At 45.8% G+C, this 13656-nt stretch overlaps 1 protein-coding gene across 1 annotated transcript in view; it reads right to left on the bottom strand.

The window, feature by feature from the left end:
* ATP1A1 (ATPase Na+/K+ transporting subunit alpha 1) overlaps window positions 1-13210 on the bottom strand; it is a 29897-nt gene extending 16687 nt beyond the window's left edge. The window contains exons 1-4 of the mRNA XM_017650322.3: window positions 12924-13210; window positions 3074-3178; window positions 2342-2401; window positions 253-456 (exon numbers count right to left, since the gene is read on the bottom strand). Coding sequence (XP_017505811.1) covers window positions 253-456; window positions 2342-2401; window positions 3074-3178; window positions 12924-12935 — 381 coding nt within the window. The 5' untranslated portion in view covers window positions 12936-13210. The remainder of the gene's footprint in view (window positions 1-252; window positions 457-2341; window positions 2402-3073; window positions 3179-12923) is intronic.
* Between the last annotated feature and the right edge of the window lie 446 nt (window positions 13211-13656).

The raw sequence follows: 13656 nt of genomic DNA, 5'->3' as shown, positions 1-13656 counted from the left end.
TGAGCGGACCAGCCTATTCACAGCAACCCCACACACGGGATTGGTCCAGCTTGGAAAGGCGTCTACAGGGCAGGACAGAGAAGCCTGAGAGGAGAGGGGTGGCGGGGTCTCGGGGCAAGAGCTGCTAACACCACTGTACCCCAGTGTTTAAAACCATCAACTAAGCAGTGGTAACTGAAAATATATGGGTGGCAAAGACTAAGGAGGCTTTATGTGTACCCAGTGATCTCAATTAAGAACTATACAACTCACATTATCATTCTGAGGTTCTTCTTCTGTGGCAGCTTGGATGCCATAAGCCAAGAAACAGAGAATGGCTCCAATCCACAGTAACATTGAGAACCCGCCGAACAGCTGCCGACAGAATTTGACCCACTCAGGCGTGGTGGGGGGCGGGGTGAGGGCATTGGGACCATCGCGGGCTAGGATCTCAGCAGCTCGGGCACTTGTTAAACCCTGAGAAGTAAAGGAATATAAATAAGACAAATGCCGCAGTTCTTACGAGCTAATGTGCTACCTTATAGTTGGAAAGCTACACTAACGGATTTAACAGGGAACAAACAACAACCAAGCTAGACACCCAACGTGCAACCTGGTAAATTCCGATGATGATGCCCCGCCTCGGTTGAGGCAAACATCAGCCCCCAAATTCCCAGAGGAACCCACAACACCCAGATAAAAATTCTTTCTGAATTGATCTGTGGACAAATTCGACTCCAGTCTGGTCTCTTCTCAGAGAAAAGCAGGGATGCATGCCAAATTGCCTTTTTACCACACAGATATCAATCTTAACTAATCCATTCAGTTTTGCAAATTAAGAGCTTTGAGTTTTCTCTGTATTGAATCTGTCAGGGAAGGGCAAAAAAAAAAACCCTTAAGCATCAAAGAAAAAATACTCCATAGAAATCCAACCTTATTGGGCTAACAGCCAAGTTTTAAGTATAGAACTTTATTCTTTGGATGGCAATTAAAACAACTGTGTGACAGGAAGGGTTCACCTATGTGCATGTTCTGGCTAATCCCCAGTAAACCTGTCAGTTGAAAATTATTTACTGGAGAAATCCACCACGCTGAGGCCCTGCACTTTTCAAACAGACCTTAAAACCAAGATTGTCTGACAGTAGACAATAGATACAAGGCTCCCATTACAAAAGGAAAGTGTGATTCCTTTAGTATCAAAATACCGAGTAGGCAAAAAGAGACATAAAACTCATTTTTGCCCCAAGTGCCTGGTTAATAGTTTCTACTAATATTATTTTAAATATCTGAGTTAACTAGGGAGTATGGGGAAAGAGGAAAAGAAAATCAAGAGTCAAGGGAAAATGAGGACTAGTTCAACACCTTCCCTTGACTCAAGTTCACGACGTGATCCTTGGGCAGAAACACCACTACCATGGATCTGCGCATTCTCTACATGCCAGACACTGACTCCAGAGCTTCAAATTCATTAACTTGTTTAATTCTCACAACAACCCTTTTTAGGTATCATTAACCCCATCTACAAATAAGAACATGGACCCACAGCATTTGAATAACTGAATTAGGGTCACAGAAAACATTTCATAGGAACCTAATAAAAACTTAAGTGAGGCAACCCATGTGATGAGCTCAGAGCCTGCCCAGCAGCAACCCATCGGCTGGGCTGCGGGGTCAGGCCTCCTCTCGGAGCTCAGGGTGCTCATGCCAGCACACCTTTCTTACAACTTCTTGGTAATTCACTGAAACAATGGCTACATATTAGCTGGCATTCAAGTTTATTCCCTAGACTTCTCAGCAGTTGTCTAGAAATAACTAACTCAGTGCCCCCACCTCTAGACTGCTTACTTTTATATTGTTTGTGGCACACTTAGTATCAAAATCCCCAAGATAACAAGGACACAGAACATTTACTTTACTAAAAGTTTTTTTTTAACTTGTGTAAAACGCAGTTTCAAATAAATGACAGAACAGCCAAAGTTCTAACACACTGCAATGAGCAAGTTGGGATAAGTGAAAAAATCTGAAACACTGAAGTTTAAATATTCAACTCAGTTTAACAAACCAGAATAGTAAGGGGAGGATCTGTAATTAAAAGGTCAGGGAATAAGCACAGCTTTTGAACTATTCACTTTCAAATCATGGTCTGTAAAATGGGGAGAATGCTATCTACTTGCAAAGTTTCAGGGGGAAACAAAACATTACAAAAGCATATAAATGCCCAAGCTCTGTGCATGTCATGTAATGGATACTCAGATGGTGGCTGTCACTATTCTCCTAGAGTCCCAGAGGTCAGGCCCTGACATGGGGGAAAATGTGATAGGGGTAAACTAGGATTCTATGCAAGTTTCAAGTGAGAACATACTCGGCTCAAATCTGTTCCGTATTTGCGATGTAGTTCGTCAAGGCTAAGTTTGTGGTCATCCTAAGGGAAAACAGAAACAAATTAAACACTGCACTATAAAAAGATTTGAGAAAGCATTGTCACTCATCACTACCATTAAGCTCAGAAAACAAGGTTTCTTCAGTGCAGAAGCTGGTATGCGTCTCATTAGTGCCTAGTGGCTCAGCAACCACCACGTATTGAGGGTTTGTCCCTGGAGGATGGCTCCGGCTGTGTGACGGAAGTCTCTTATCACCTGCCACTAACTTCAGAGAAACCCACCAGCCTCGGAGATCTAGCGAAACCTCGTCTGCCTTCTCTGATGACCAGGCGGACTCTAGACAGACTGTGTCCATGCGAGTGTTTCCAGCCTGCAGCTGCTGGAAGTTCCCAATGTTCAGTACAACTCAGAGAGAGAAAAGCAAAAAGGCCCAGGTATCAATCAGAATTCCCTCTGTGGACCTTTGGTTGTGTCAGAGTGGTTTAATAACTTTTCCAACCCTCCAACAGCTTTTACAATGACAATTTTCCCTATAAACCCCTACAATTCAGGAAGGCCTTAGAACTGCAATGATCACTTTACTTTAAAAATAGAGCAAGTCTCTGACTAAAGGATGGGGGTGGGGAACAGGAGGGGAGAATCATACACTCAGAGGGTATGCGACACAGATAATTTTTAAGGAGAAGAAAAGCAACCTTCTTCTAGGTACTCACCATAGAAACTTCTTTCTTCAGCTCATCCATATCCTTCTCTTTCTTGGCCTTTTTTTTGTCGCCATGTTCTGAAACGGCTGCAGGTTCATATTTATCACGTCCAACCTACAGGAGAATGTGGGAAACATATGGTTGTGAATTATGAACAGTGTCTCAAAATGGAAGATTCTGGGGCAGTTCAATTTTTTGGATAGATATCATTTTGAATAGTTGTTGGAATGATATTCAAAGAAATGTGCTTATGCTAGATACTAAACAAAGAAATCAATAATGTTGTCTTCATAAGCTCAAGGCATGCCATCTGTACTGAGGGCATTAAAACCAACAGGAAAAGTCACAGCAGGCCTCAAAATGGCCCTGCCAGTCATGGCCATTTGGGTCAAAATCTCTATACCACTGCCTTCCATCTCCCCCACTGAAAGAATGAAACCACTTTTACATGATTAACTTAGAGCGTAGTATAGTATTATTGCCTATTACATAACCAGACAGGTTTGTGTTAAAATTCTGGCCTCCACCACTAGTCAGCTGTAAGTATATCCTTGTGTAAGCTGCTAATTCTTAAGTTTAAATTTTTTCTTCTGCAGCATGGAAATAATGGTGCCTACTGCCCTTAGTGTTTTTGAGAGGGCTAAATGATATAATACACCTAAATGCTAGTTACTTTTATTATGTTTGAATTCTTAGCTTTGCAAAGAAGTAATTAAGTACCAAATGGAGTATTTTTAGGGCTCACATAAGAACACTACCTTTTTATTTCTTCTTATTAAAGAAAAGTCAGCCTAAAAGTCCTTGAAATTCTTTAATTGAAAGGCAGAAAAAGGAGTCTCCACCACCCTGACAGGCTGCCTGAAAACAAACCCCCCAGATTAAAGTCACTGGAACTGTTTTGACATAAGCAGGATGTAAGAGAAGCATGTGCATTATCACACAATTCACAGGATCCACCTACGCCTCTTCAAAACTGGAACGATTTTTAGAAAAAATGTAGATTCTATAGTTTGAATTTAGATTGCTCCACTCTCCCAGCCCCTATTTAAAATGCTTGCGCTGATCCACACAGAGCCTGAACTTGGTGCCCCCAAGCTCAGTCCGTGAAGAGGCCCCTCATTCCCAATACGCTGAGTGACCAGCTGCCTCCCACAGCTACCACCCAAGAAGGGCAATGGAAGGAGGTGTTAGTAAGTTTCTTAAAGTGGATGACATGTGAGACCAAAACTATTATTTTATGGCTCTCTCTATTAAAATCCTACTGCGTTGGAAATTAAATAATGAGCCAAAGACTATTAGGTGTGTTTCAGTCATAGATGATATGGTTGTAAATAAATATAAGACTCTGAAGAGAAAATCCTGCCCCAAATTAGTTGATGTTGCCCACATGTAGAGACATTCACAGTATTTACATTTGTTCAACTTCTGTGGTCACTTTTACAGCGTTCCTTGACTGACAACTTCTTCAACAGAGAGTGGAGTTCTTTAGTTTCTATCTTATCTGTTAAGAATGGAGCAAGTCTAAAGATAGTCAACATTCCTGACATTCTCCACTATGGAGCAACAACACTTGCTAAGTTTTCTCTGCATAGCCCTTGGTGCTGGGGTTAGAATGGAAAATGATCACACACAGTGAAGCCAACAGACAATAAACCAAAAAGAAAGGACAAGGCTTCCTTCCACCAGAGTGGAACCGTAGTCTAATGTGCTATTTCCCTATATTTAATGGGAAAGCGCACCACTTAAAAATCGTTTTCAAGCCACTGACTAGTGACCTCTCAAAGTCTTACGTGGCCAGCTTGATTTTTAAGATATAATTCCAAATTCTCTTTAAGCAAGTTGAGTATCATTGACATATATTTTAATTTAGATACATGAACATCAGAGTTAAAATCAACCTCACCACCTGCATCCTTAAGATCATTCTCAGACTTTCAATATCTTTTGCTCCAAAGGAGTAGGGAAATTATTACAGGGGCAGCTAGGCCTTGGGCACATTCCAAAGTTTTATACCCATTTACAAAGTATCTTGCCTGCAGCTTCACAGTTATCAATGGTCATAACTAATAAGCCTCCTCTTTCTTCATCAATTCATATTGTATTAGATGTAGTTTTAAATGAGGACATTTGTGATGAAATTTCTTTTCCTTCTAGATTTTAACTTTTTCACACAGCTTATCCAATAAGCTCTTCCCTACAAGTCAAATAGTTAATATACTTATCTTGATAGGAACCAAATATTACTTAAGTCCCTATCTGTCTCAATTACTAGTTTCAAAGCAGAAAAAAAATGTTTGGGGTTGTGGGGGTACAGAGTGGAACAGGGGAACAACACTAAAAATGGGTAGGAACATTTTGTCATTTCTTTTAAAAGCATTTGGACAAACTAAGGTCATGGCAGTGGGGGAATGACAGAAACAGTTTCCCCAGTTGACTACAGTGACCTTCCCACTCCTCTGGCCACACAATTATACTTACTTTTTCAGTAAGAAAATTCCGCCCCTCTCCCCCACTCCCACAGGAGACTGGGAGTGGCCAGCCCTATTTCCCCCAGGCTCCATGCAGAGGCACAGCTACTGGCACACCACTAGGAGGTCTCTAAGGGAAAGTACAATGGAAGCTCAAGGTCATGTTACACCCTTCTCAAAAAAGCCACTGTGAAAATGAAGTTAAGTTGGGTTCTGGTTTGTTTTTTTTTCCATTCTAATTTAGGAAGTAGGAGGTCACAACAAGGGCAGGGGCTTGCCCAGGGTGACACAGCTTAAAACGTGCCATTTCTTCATCGTGTGCTTCCCAGGGATTCCATTCTCTCAATCTTTGAATCCTTCAGTATGAGTTTTGCCATCATTTGATCTGGGAAAAGGGAATGGGTGCCCAGGAGATGGGGGAACAAAATTCCTGAAGGAACAACCAAGGTTAAATAAAACATGTAACAAGTTTCACTCATTTAAAAACATACACCAAATCAATACAATGAGACGGGTACCGCTGAGTCTTGTGGGGCAGAAGAGGTTCTTTCCTCTTCTCTGGTAACAAACATATTACAGGGGACAGATATGACAGGGCCAGGAAATATCCCAAAATATAAAGGCACACAAAAAAAGTGCCATGACATTTAGGAGACAAATCTCCATCCTAGAGGTAAGTCACTTAAATCTGCTTAAGCTAAGTGTCACTGAGGCCTCCACACCCATTTCACCCCTACCCTCCACCCTCTATCAGCACAGGCTGGAGGCTTTCTCAGCTGTGCATTAAATTAGGGACTTTCTGGCTTTTGTTCCCACCCTATCAGCACAAAGCCCTGTGGTCTGCAGGGACCTCAGAGCTCTCCAGACTTCTGAAATTGCTGCTGAAAAGGTCTAGAGGGTGCTTGGAAGCTGAGATGTCCTTGGCCTTCAGACTGAGGTACTTTCAAGTCAGCCCCAAGTCATTCAAACTCAGTCATAAGTCAGCTATAGGACCTTGAGTCAGTCTCTGTTTTCTTGTCCCTAAAATGGGAATAATGCTTGGTGAAACTAATACAGAACCCAGAGAAGGCACTCTGATAGTCTCATCAATCAAAGAGCTGCCATGAAATCTGAGAACAAAACACCGGAAAACTGTACTGTCTCCAAAACCCACAAACAAAAGCTCTGGACTAGCACAAGGGGCCAGAAGGAGACAGTAATAACTGTCCCCAAATGCAGCCCATTTCAAAGCTGGCCAAGAGGGTCATGAACCCAATTTGGCAAATTCTGCCTTACCAGGGAAGGAGTAGGTGCAGGGAATGGATGGATGGTCTCTGATCCTGCTGGTTACCTAGAGACACAGCGTCATCTGGGCTTTCCTTTATGCAAAAAGAGTTGGGGACAGGGAGACTTTCCAATTTTCCTGGGATCATCTATTATTAAATCATTATCAAATACAACCACATATATAAAGGTACCCTAAGAAATGCTACATAAAGGTTATTTTAACTTGGTTTTAATTAACATATAAATGACTGCCATTCCTCACTTACTTAAAAAAAGGCCATTTGGGATATTCAAAAAATTTCATTTTATTAATTGAAATCTAAAGAAAACATAAGAAATGACCAAGTCCAGTTCATTACCCGTCCAACTGCTCCTAAATAACTAAGTAGTTTTGTACACACAGGATGTTCTCGCCAGGATCCAAGGGCTTCGAATGGGCCAGGCTAAAGGCCATGCAGTGCCTAACACTGCGGTGGCTCTGTGGCCCAGAGCAGAGTTTAGGGCAGTGAAGGAAATTTCTCTCTGCAGAGGAGATGACTAGAGGGACCGTCACACCTTCAAGTTTCTTCTCTCACTCATCTGAACATGCAGCATGTTGTAGAATATCATGGAGCGAGAGCAAAGCAATGGGTCCCCTTGTGAGACCAGCTCAGTGCCTCCAAATGGGCTTCACGCCATCAGCCAACATGCAGCAAAGAAAACACCTCCAGCTCTAGCCAGTGGAGCCCCTCAGCCCAATATGAACTGGGTAGGCGGGACCTTCCTCCCTGATTTGCCTGCGTGTATCAAGTCTGAGCCTGCCAGCCCATCCTTCCTACAACAGCTCATGTGTCATTTAAAACAACTGTAAAACGTTTAAAGAATCAGTATCTTTAGATTTACTACCTCTTGAAAAATGTCTGACTTTTCCTTTTTTTTTTGTAACTTTCTTTTCAACGGGGTACTCTGCCTCTACATCAGGAACCTGGGTTACGAAGTGTGAACACTTTCTGCTGGTCCCTCCCCTTGCTGTGCTCCTCACCCCTTTTCATCTTGCCAGACTACTTTGACTAGTGTCATTCAAAAGAAGTTGTTGAGTGATTATGGGTTAATAACTGGCACAAACATTTTAAGGGGGCTGAGTCAATTCCCAACAAGTCCTGATTGCTCCTCAGTTGGCACCCTGAAGCGTAGGGCAGGAAGCAAAATGGCTGCCAGGCTGAAGAGGGGGAAAAGCAGCACAAGACCCTGGAGAAGTATCACTAGGGTTGAAATGATAAACAAATATGGAACCATGAAAGCATCCCATGGAGGATAAAAGAAGAACACCAGTGGACAGAGCCCCAAGTGCACAAGGGTCCCGACCTGACCATGACAACAGACTGGCAGGAGCGATCTGACACCAAGCCCCAATGATTCAAACCTTCCACTGCGGTTATCAGGCCCCAAACAATTCAAGCCCCAGAGACAAAGCACAAGCCACCAAGAATCAACTTTTCAGGTCACCAAAAAACAAATATTTAATAACTATTACTAAACAGGGTTTGAGTAAAACCAGATACACAGATAATTAATGTTCAGATATAATTCATTGTAAAGTCACAATGAAACTAAGGAATGAGGTCTACTGGCCAAAATTCCCTTGGCTTAGGATCCAAACCAGAGAAAAACAGGGGGTTGGGGGGAACCTCTATTCTCATGGACAGAATTTGCTATCCCAAATATCAGTCACATAAATGTGAAGAACTTCTTGTGGATTCCTGACAAAAGATTTCAGCACAACTAATGAGGTGAGTCATATGCAAAGAACAGTCTCTCTCTGACTCTAGCCAAAGAATACAGTTCCTCTCAAACACTCAATTCATAGCAACGTGAGAAAGTTCAAATACGACTTATGTCTCCTTTTCCAAAAATATAGAAATGAAACAGTTCTACAAAATAGTGGATTTTTTAAATTCTCTACTCCACATCATCCCTCACTGGACATGTATTCTCAGAGTACTGCAGAACTGGACAGCTCTGGCAGGGATGGGGCAACAGCCTGTCCAGTGTTTTGCTGTCCAAATGCAGCCACTCTGATTACTGTGAGCCCATCTGATCTGACACTCGTGTTTCTTCTTTTGGCCTGCAGGCTGGCAGAGAGCCCTGGGCAGCTAGAAGAAGGCACCACAGCATGAATGTTCACATTCCCTCCCATCACAGAAGGCTAAAAAAGCACATTTTACTTTGCAGTCTTTTTACAAAGGCTTTAAAGATGTAAAGTTCCCTACCTGGAAAGTGAAGGTAGATGGCAACTCTAAGATGCTATTAAATAGGTCAACGATGTCAACTCACAATCCCACTTGGCTTTCTTTGGAGAGCAATTAATAGTATTTCCCAATATTTTCAATCCTTAGTATGTTTCCCAGGTGAAAAAAAACCTGTTCTCCAGTTTTCAAAGGGCCTAAGATTAACTGATGAACAGCATCCCCATAGTTTATAAAAGACTGGATCTTCTCTCAGTGCCAAATACTTGGTAAACCCAACAGCCACAGCTCATCCCTGGGTTGCACTCACTCCAGAGATGACTTCACTTGGTCCTCAGGGTGAGTATTCTACCTAAGGACCAGATGAAAAACTGAAGCTCCCGGCGCCTTTTAAAAATTAAACCTTTTTGTTTTGAAGTGATGAAACTAATATTACCTACTATTCCACACAAAATCCTGGAATTAGTTAAAGCCTCTTTCTCATTCTTAAATTTGGATACATATCATAACCTGATTTGAACAGAAAGTCCCTCATGTGTTAATCTGTTGCTAAACTAATCAGAAAACAATGATTTAGAAGGGTTCTGGGATAGGGCATGGCTAAGTACCAAGTCCACTCACTTGTTATTTTTAAATGCAATTTAGAAATAACACTTCCAGAGATCTGAATATTTTCTCTCTTAGCCCTCACCTGGGTAAACATTTTACTGGCTTAAAAAACAAACTCTCTTTTTATTTGATTGTGGGATTTAGCCTGCTCTCAGCCTCAGATGTATGATGAAGCCCCGCCCCCCCTCGCTTCCTACCCTCCCACCCAAAGGTGAGTCACTAGAGTGTTACAAACTTACTGGCAGAGAACTACATATTAACAACCAGCACATTACCAAAAGAGGATACACCCTCAGAACAGAGGACAGAAGGAACCCGGAGCAGGGGAACTGTCACACTCACACACAGAACACTTAACAGGAGAAGGCGTGATGCAATCCCTACGCTCTTCTTGGCCCCCAGTTCCTCCTGCAGCCACTGCACTTGCTCCTGGACAGGGCTGGGCAAATTTCCATTCCCAAGACTTGGCCTTACAACGTTTTCAGTCTAAACTACTAGCTTTACAGCAGCCAGAGGAGATTTAGTCACCCTTTCAAGTTGAGCTCCAAAAGGGCAGCTGATAATGTCACCATAGGAGCAGCATTTCTGCTGACATGTGTATCCCTTGTGTAACCTGCACCTGAACCTTTTCCCTGCTCCTCTCTAAATCACTACCCATAAGCTATGGTTTATTTTCTAGGTAACTAAGTTAATATTCAAACAATGGAAAACTGTGTGAAGGACCTGGTGACATCTCCCCTCTCCCCCCTATCTTTTGTAAGCTTGACAAAAGAGAAAGTCTCTTGTGTACCTTTGGTGAGTTAAATAATTGTGGGTGGTAGGCCCAGCTGTGCATTTAAGCCAAGTCACTGGCAAAAACACCCAATATGAAAAAAAGGACAAAATCCTATTTTATCCAGGAATGATTCAGCAGGACCTGTTCTTTCATTTTCTGGCCCAAAGCTTAGGACCTAGCATTTTTAGAAGAAATTTTTAAAAAGTACCATTAAAACCTAAGCCCCCAACAGCAGTGGGAAGGAGGGGAAGAAATTAACAATGACCTTAAAAATGAGCTGCCAGCCCCGGCTTCCTGGTAAACCAATTATCAGCAGGGCTTTAGTCACCACTCCACCCACATTTTAATCCCCATGTGGAAAAATCCCAACATTTCAGCATAAAATATCCTTCTGAACATTTGGACTATCCACAGTAAGTCACTGGAGAGAAAAAGGGTAACTTATCCTAGGAGACTCATCACCATAACCACCACCACCACCACCACACACACACACCCTTAAGTTTTCAATTTATCAGAGTCCTCAAAAAACTAAATACAGCCCAACAGATAACTAGTGTATTCGAGTTAGCCAGCTGTAACTCAATCATGTTTGCTAGCCACTAGACACTTTATTAGGATCCATAAGACATCACGGTTGAACCCACAACCCAGGTGCTGTCATCTTTACCACTACTGTGCATGTGATTATGAAGAAGACACACAGATACATGAACATAACTGAGTTACTCAAACATCTCTCTGGTACATTAATTCAATACCACAAATACCCTGTTTTTCATCTGAAAAACTGTAAAGTTAATTTCTGCCCATAAGGCCATGTTAAGGAGCTCAAGACCACAGTCCCCTCAGGAATCAGGAACCACTGGTGTGTCACCAACCAACCATTTGACCTTGAGCAAGTCCCTTCACCTTCCTAGGCCTCAGGTACATCTACGATCCCTACACAACCCCAAATCAGTGAAGTCTGGCTCAGGAAATAAACTTTTGTTTGGTGGGAGACAGAGATAAAGGAAATGTGCTGTATAAAGAGCTCGTTTATGGAATGACCTAGAGTTGATGGTGGGGTGCACGCAGAGGCCACTAACCCAGTTTCCACTGCGGGGAGTACAGAGACTGACACTCAGCTCTTTGCCTTCTGCTACTTGACCTGGGCCAGGCCTCCACATTTTGTGCTTTTAAAAGATACAAGTTGTACATTCCCATTTCTCCCTAAGAGGCCCAAGCCTTTCGATGACCTTCAAAATCCATTTAGAGTCCCCATAGATTGCAGCCTCCCACTGCCCCCATCACTCCATTCCGCGCTGAGCCGCCCTAGGAATCTTCAATGACCTACTAAGTGCCGGGCGCTGCGAAAGCCCTGGATATAACGGAGCGGATCCTCCCTCCCAGAATTCTCCAGATCTGTTCATTTTATCTCATGAATTGATACGTTAGGGGGTTATTCTGTTTTCAACTTTCTCAACTAGACTTCAGCCCCGCTGAGGTCCAGGACCCACCCAGTCTTTTGCCATGGCAGGAAAGAGCTGTAGTTGTGGTATTCCCACAGCTCTGTGCATTCTCCTCTCCGGCCCGGAGACGCCTCGTTCCTCCGGGAACTGCTCTTCCGCACGTCAGCGCCCATACCACTGAGTACTGGGCCGCCTCTAATCCTTTTTCGGTTTATCGTACCCAGAGGCCCTCGTAGGCCAGCCTATGCTCCTTCCAGGCTCATTCTTCCAAATGATCTACACACCCCTCCTGTATCAAAACGACCGCTCCAATTGCCCCGGCCGCATCTCTATTTTTATGGGAAATATCCCAATAAAGCACTCAAAAGTATACCTTAAAGGCCCTCTTAGGGCCGCAAAGACACACCCTTTCTGGCACTAGCCAGCCTGACCGGCTCCGCAGTAAGGAGAAGCCAGTATTTTTCTCTGGGGGAGGGCGGTCGCCTCTGCAGGGCACTGGCGAAGCCCCAGCAGCTACCGGAGAAGGAGCCTGGGCGCCCAGGGCCGCTCATTCGTCGGAAGCCCTGCCGGCGCGCGGGGCCGGAGCGGCGGGAACGGCAGCCCGGGAGGCGACAGGACAGAGCGCCCCAGGGGAAGGGGAGGAGCACGCCTTTCCTCTGGGCACGGAGGGCGGAAGGAAAAAGGAAGGCGAGGGATGGGAGGTGAAGGCGGGCGGAGGGAGGGGAGCGGGTCCCGGGATGCCGCCCGCGGCCAGCTCAGCCCCGGGGCCGCTCGCCCCCTGCTCCAGGAGAGCCGGCCGCCGGCGCGCTCGGCCTCGGAGGCCCGCAGCCCCTCTACGGGCTCTGCGCCCCGCCCCACGCTGACGCCCTCCGACCCCTCGGCGCTCCCTCCCCGCCCTCCCGTCCCCCATGACTGCGCTCCCTCCATTTCCAAAGTGCGTCGTGTTTTAAGCCTCTCCGCCCTGCCAGCCCGCTCCGCGCCGCGCCGCTTCCTACTCCGCCGCCCGCGGGCCGCGGTCGCCCTCCTGACTTCCTCCTCGCCTTCCTGGGCCCGCCGGACACTCACCCCTCTCCCCATGGTGGCGTGGTCGGTGCCCGGCGCCGGGTCCTGTTGCTGGAGAATCAGAGAGAAGAGAGCAGCTCCCGGCCAAACAAGCACGGCCCGGGGAGCGCAGAGGAGTGAGCGAGGACCGCTGCGGGCGGGAGGTAGGGACGGCCGGCGGCTTGGGCCGCTGCCGCCGCCGCCGCCGCTGCCGCCGGGGCTGCTACCGTCGCTGCTGCCACGTGTCCGCCTCCTCCCGCCGCGGCTCAACGACCCAGACCCGGCCGCAGCTCCAGCCCGCGCCGCCTCCTCACTTCCTAAAATATGCAACCTGCGTGCTGGCCCCGCCCACGCTGCATACGTCACTGTTACCGGAGCAACCTGACACCGGCTGTCTGCCTGGCCCCGCCCACGCCCCTAGCTCCACCCCCAGGCCCGGGCCGCGCCAGTTGCCGCTAGTCAGGGCTCCCGGCAGGAGGGCGTCGGGCCCGGGGCGCCCGAACACCAGTCTCGGGAGGCTGCGGCTGCGCCACTGTGGGGCGTGTCTGCTGGGGCACAGCGGAGCCTCGCGGCCACGGAGCTCCCGCGTCTCTCCTCCCGCCGCCCTGCGTGACCGGTCTGCTTTGTAGGGCACCAAACGTCCGCAGTGGATGCGGGTATGTTTTCCGAACTGGGCTCCCAGCATCTATGCAGACCCGGGACACAAACCTTGCGCGGAAGAGCCTTTCTACTGCATCAGGCAGCTCTTCTGGGTCTA

The sequence above is a fragment of the Manis javanica genome, chromosome 4 (genome assembly GCF_040802235.1).
Source record: "Manis javanica isolate MJ-LG chromosome 4, MJ_LKY, whole genome shotgun sequence".
Taxonomy (NCBI): Eukaryota; Metazoa; Chordata; class Mammalia; order Pholidota; family Manidae; genus Manis; species Manis javanica.
This window is presented reverse-complemented; position numbering and strand designations above follow the sequence as displayed.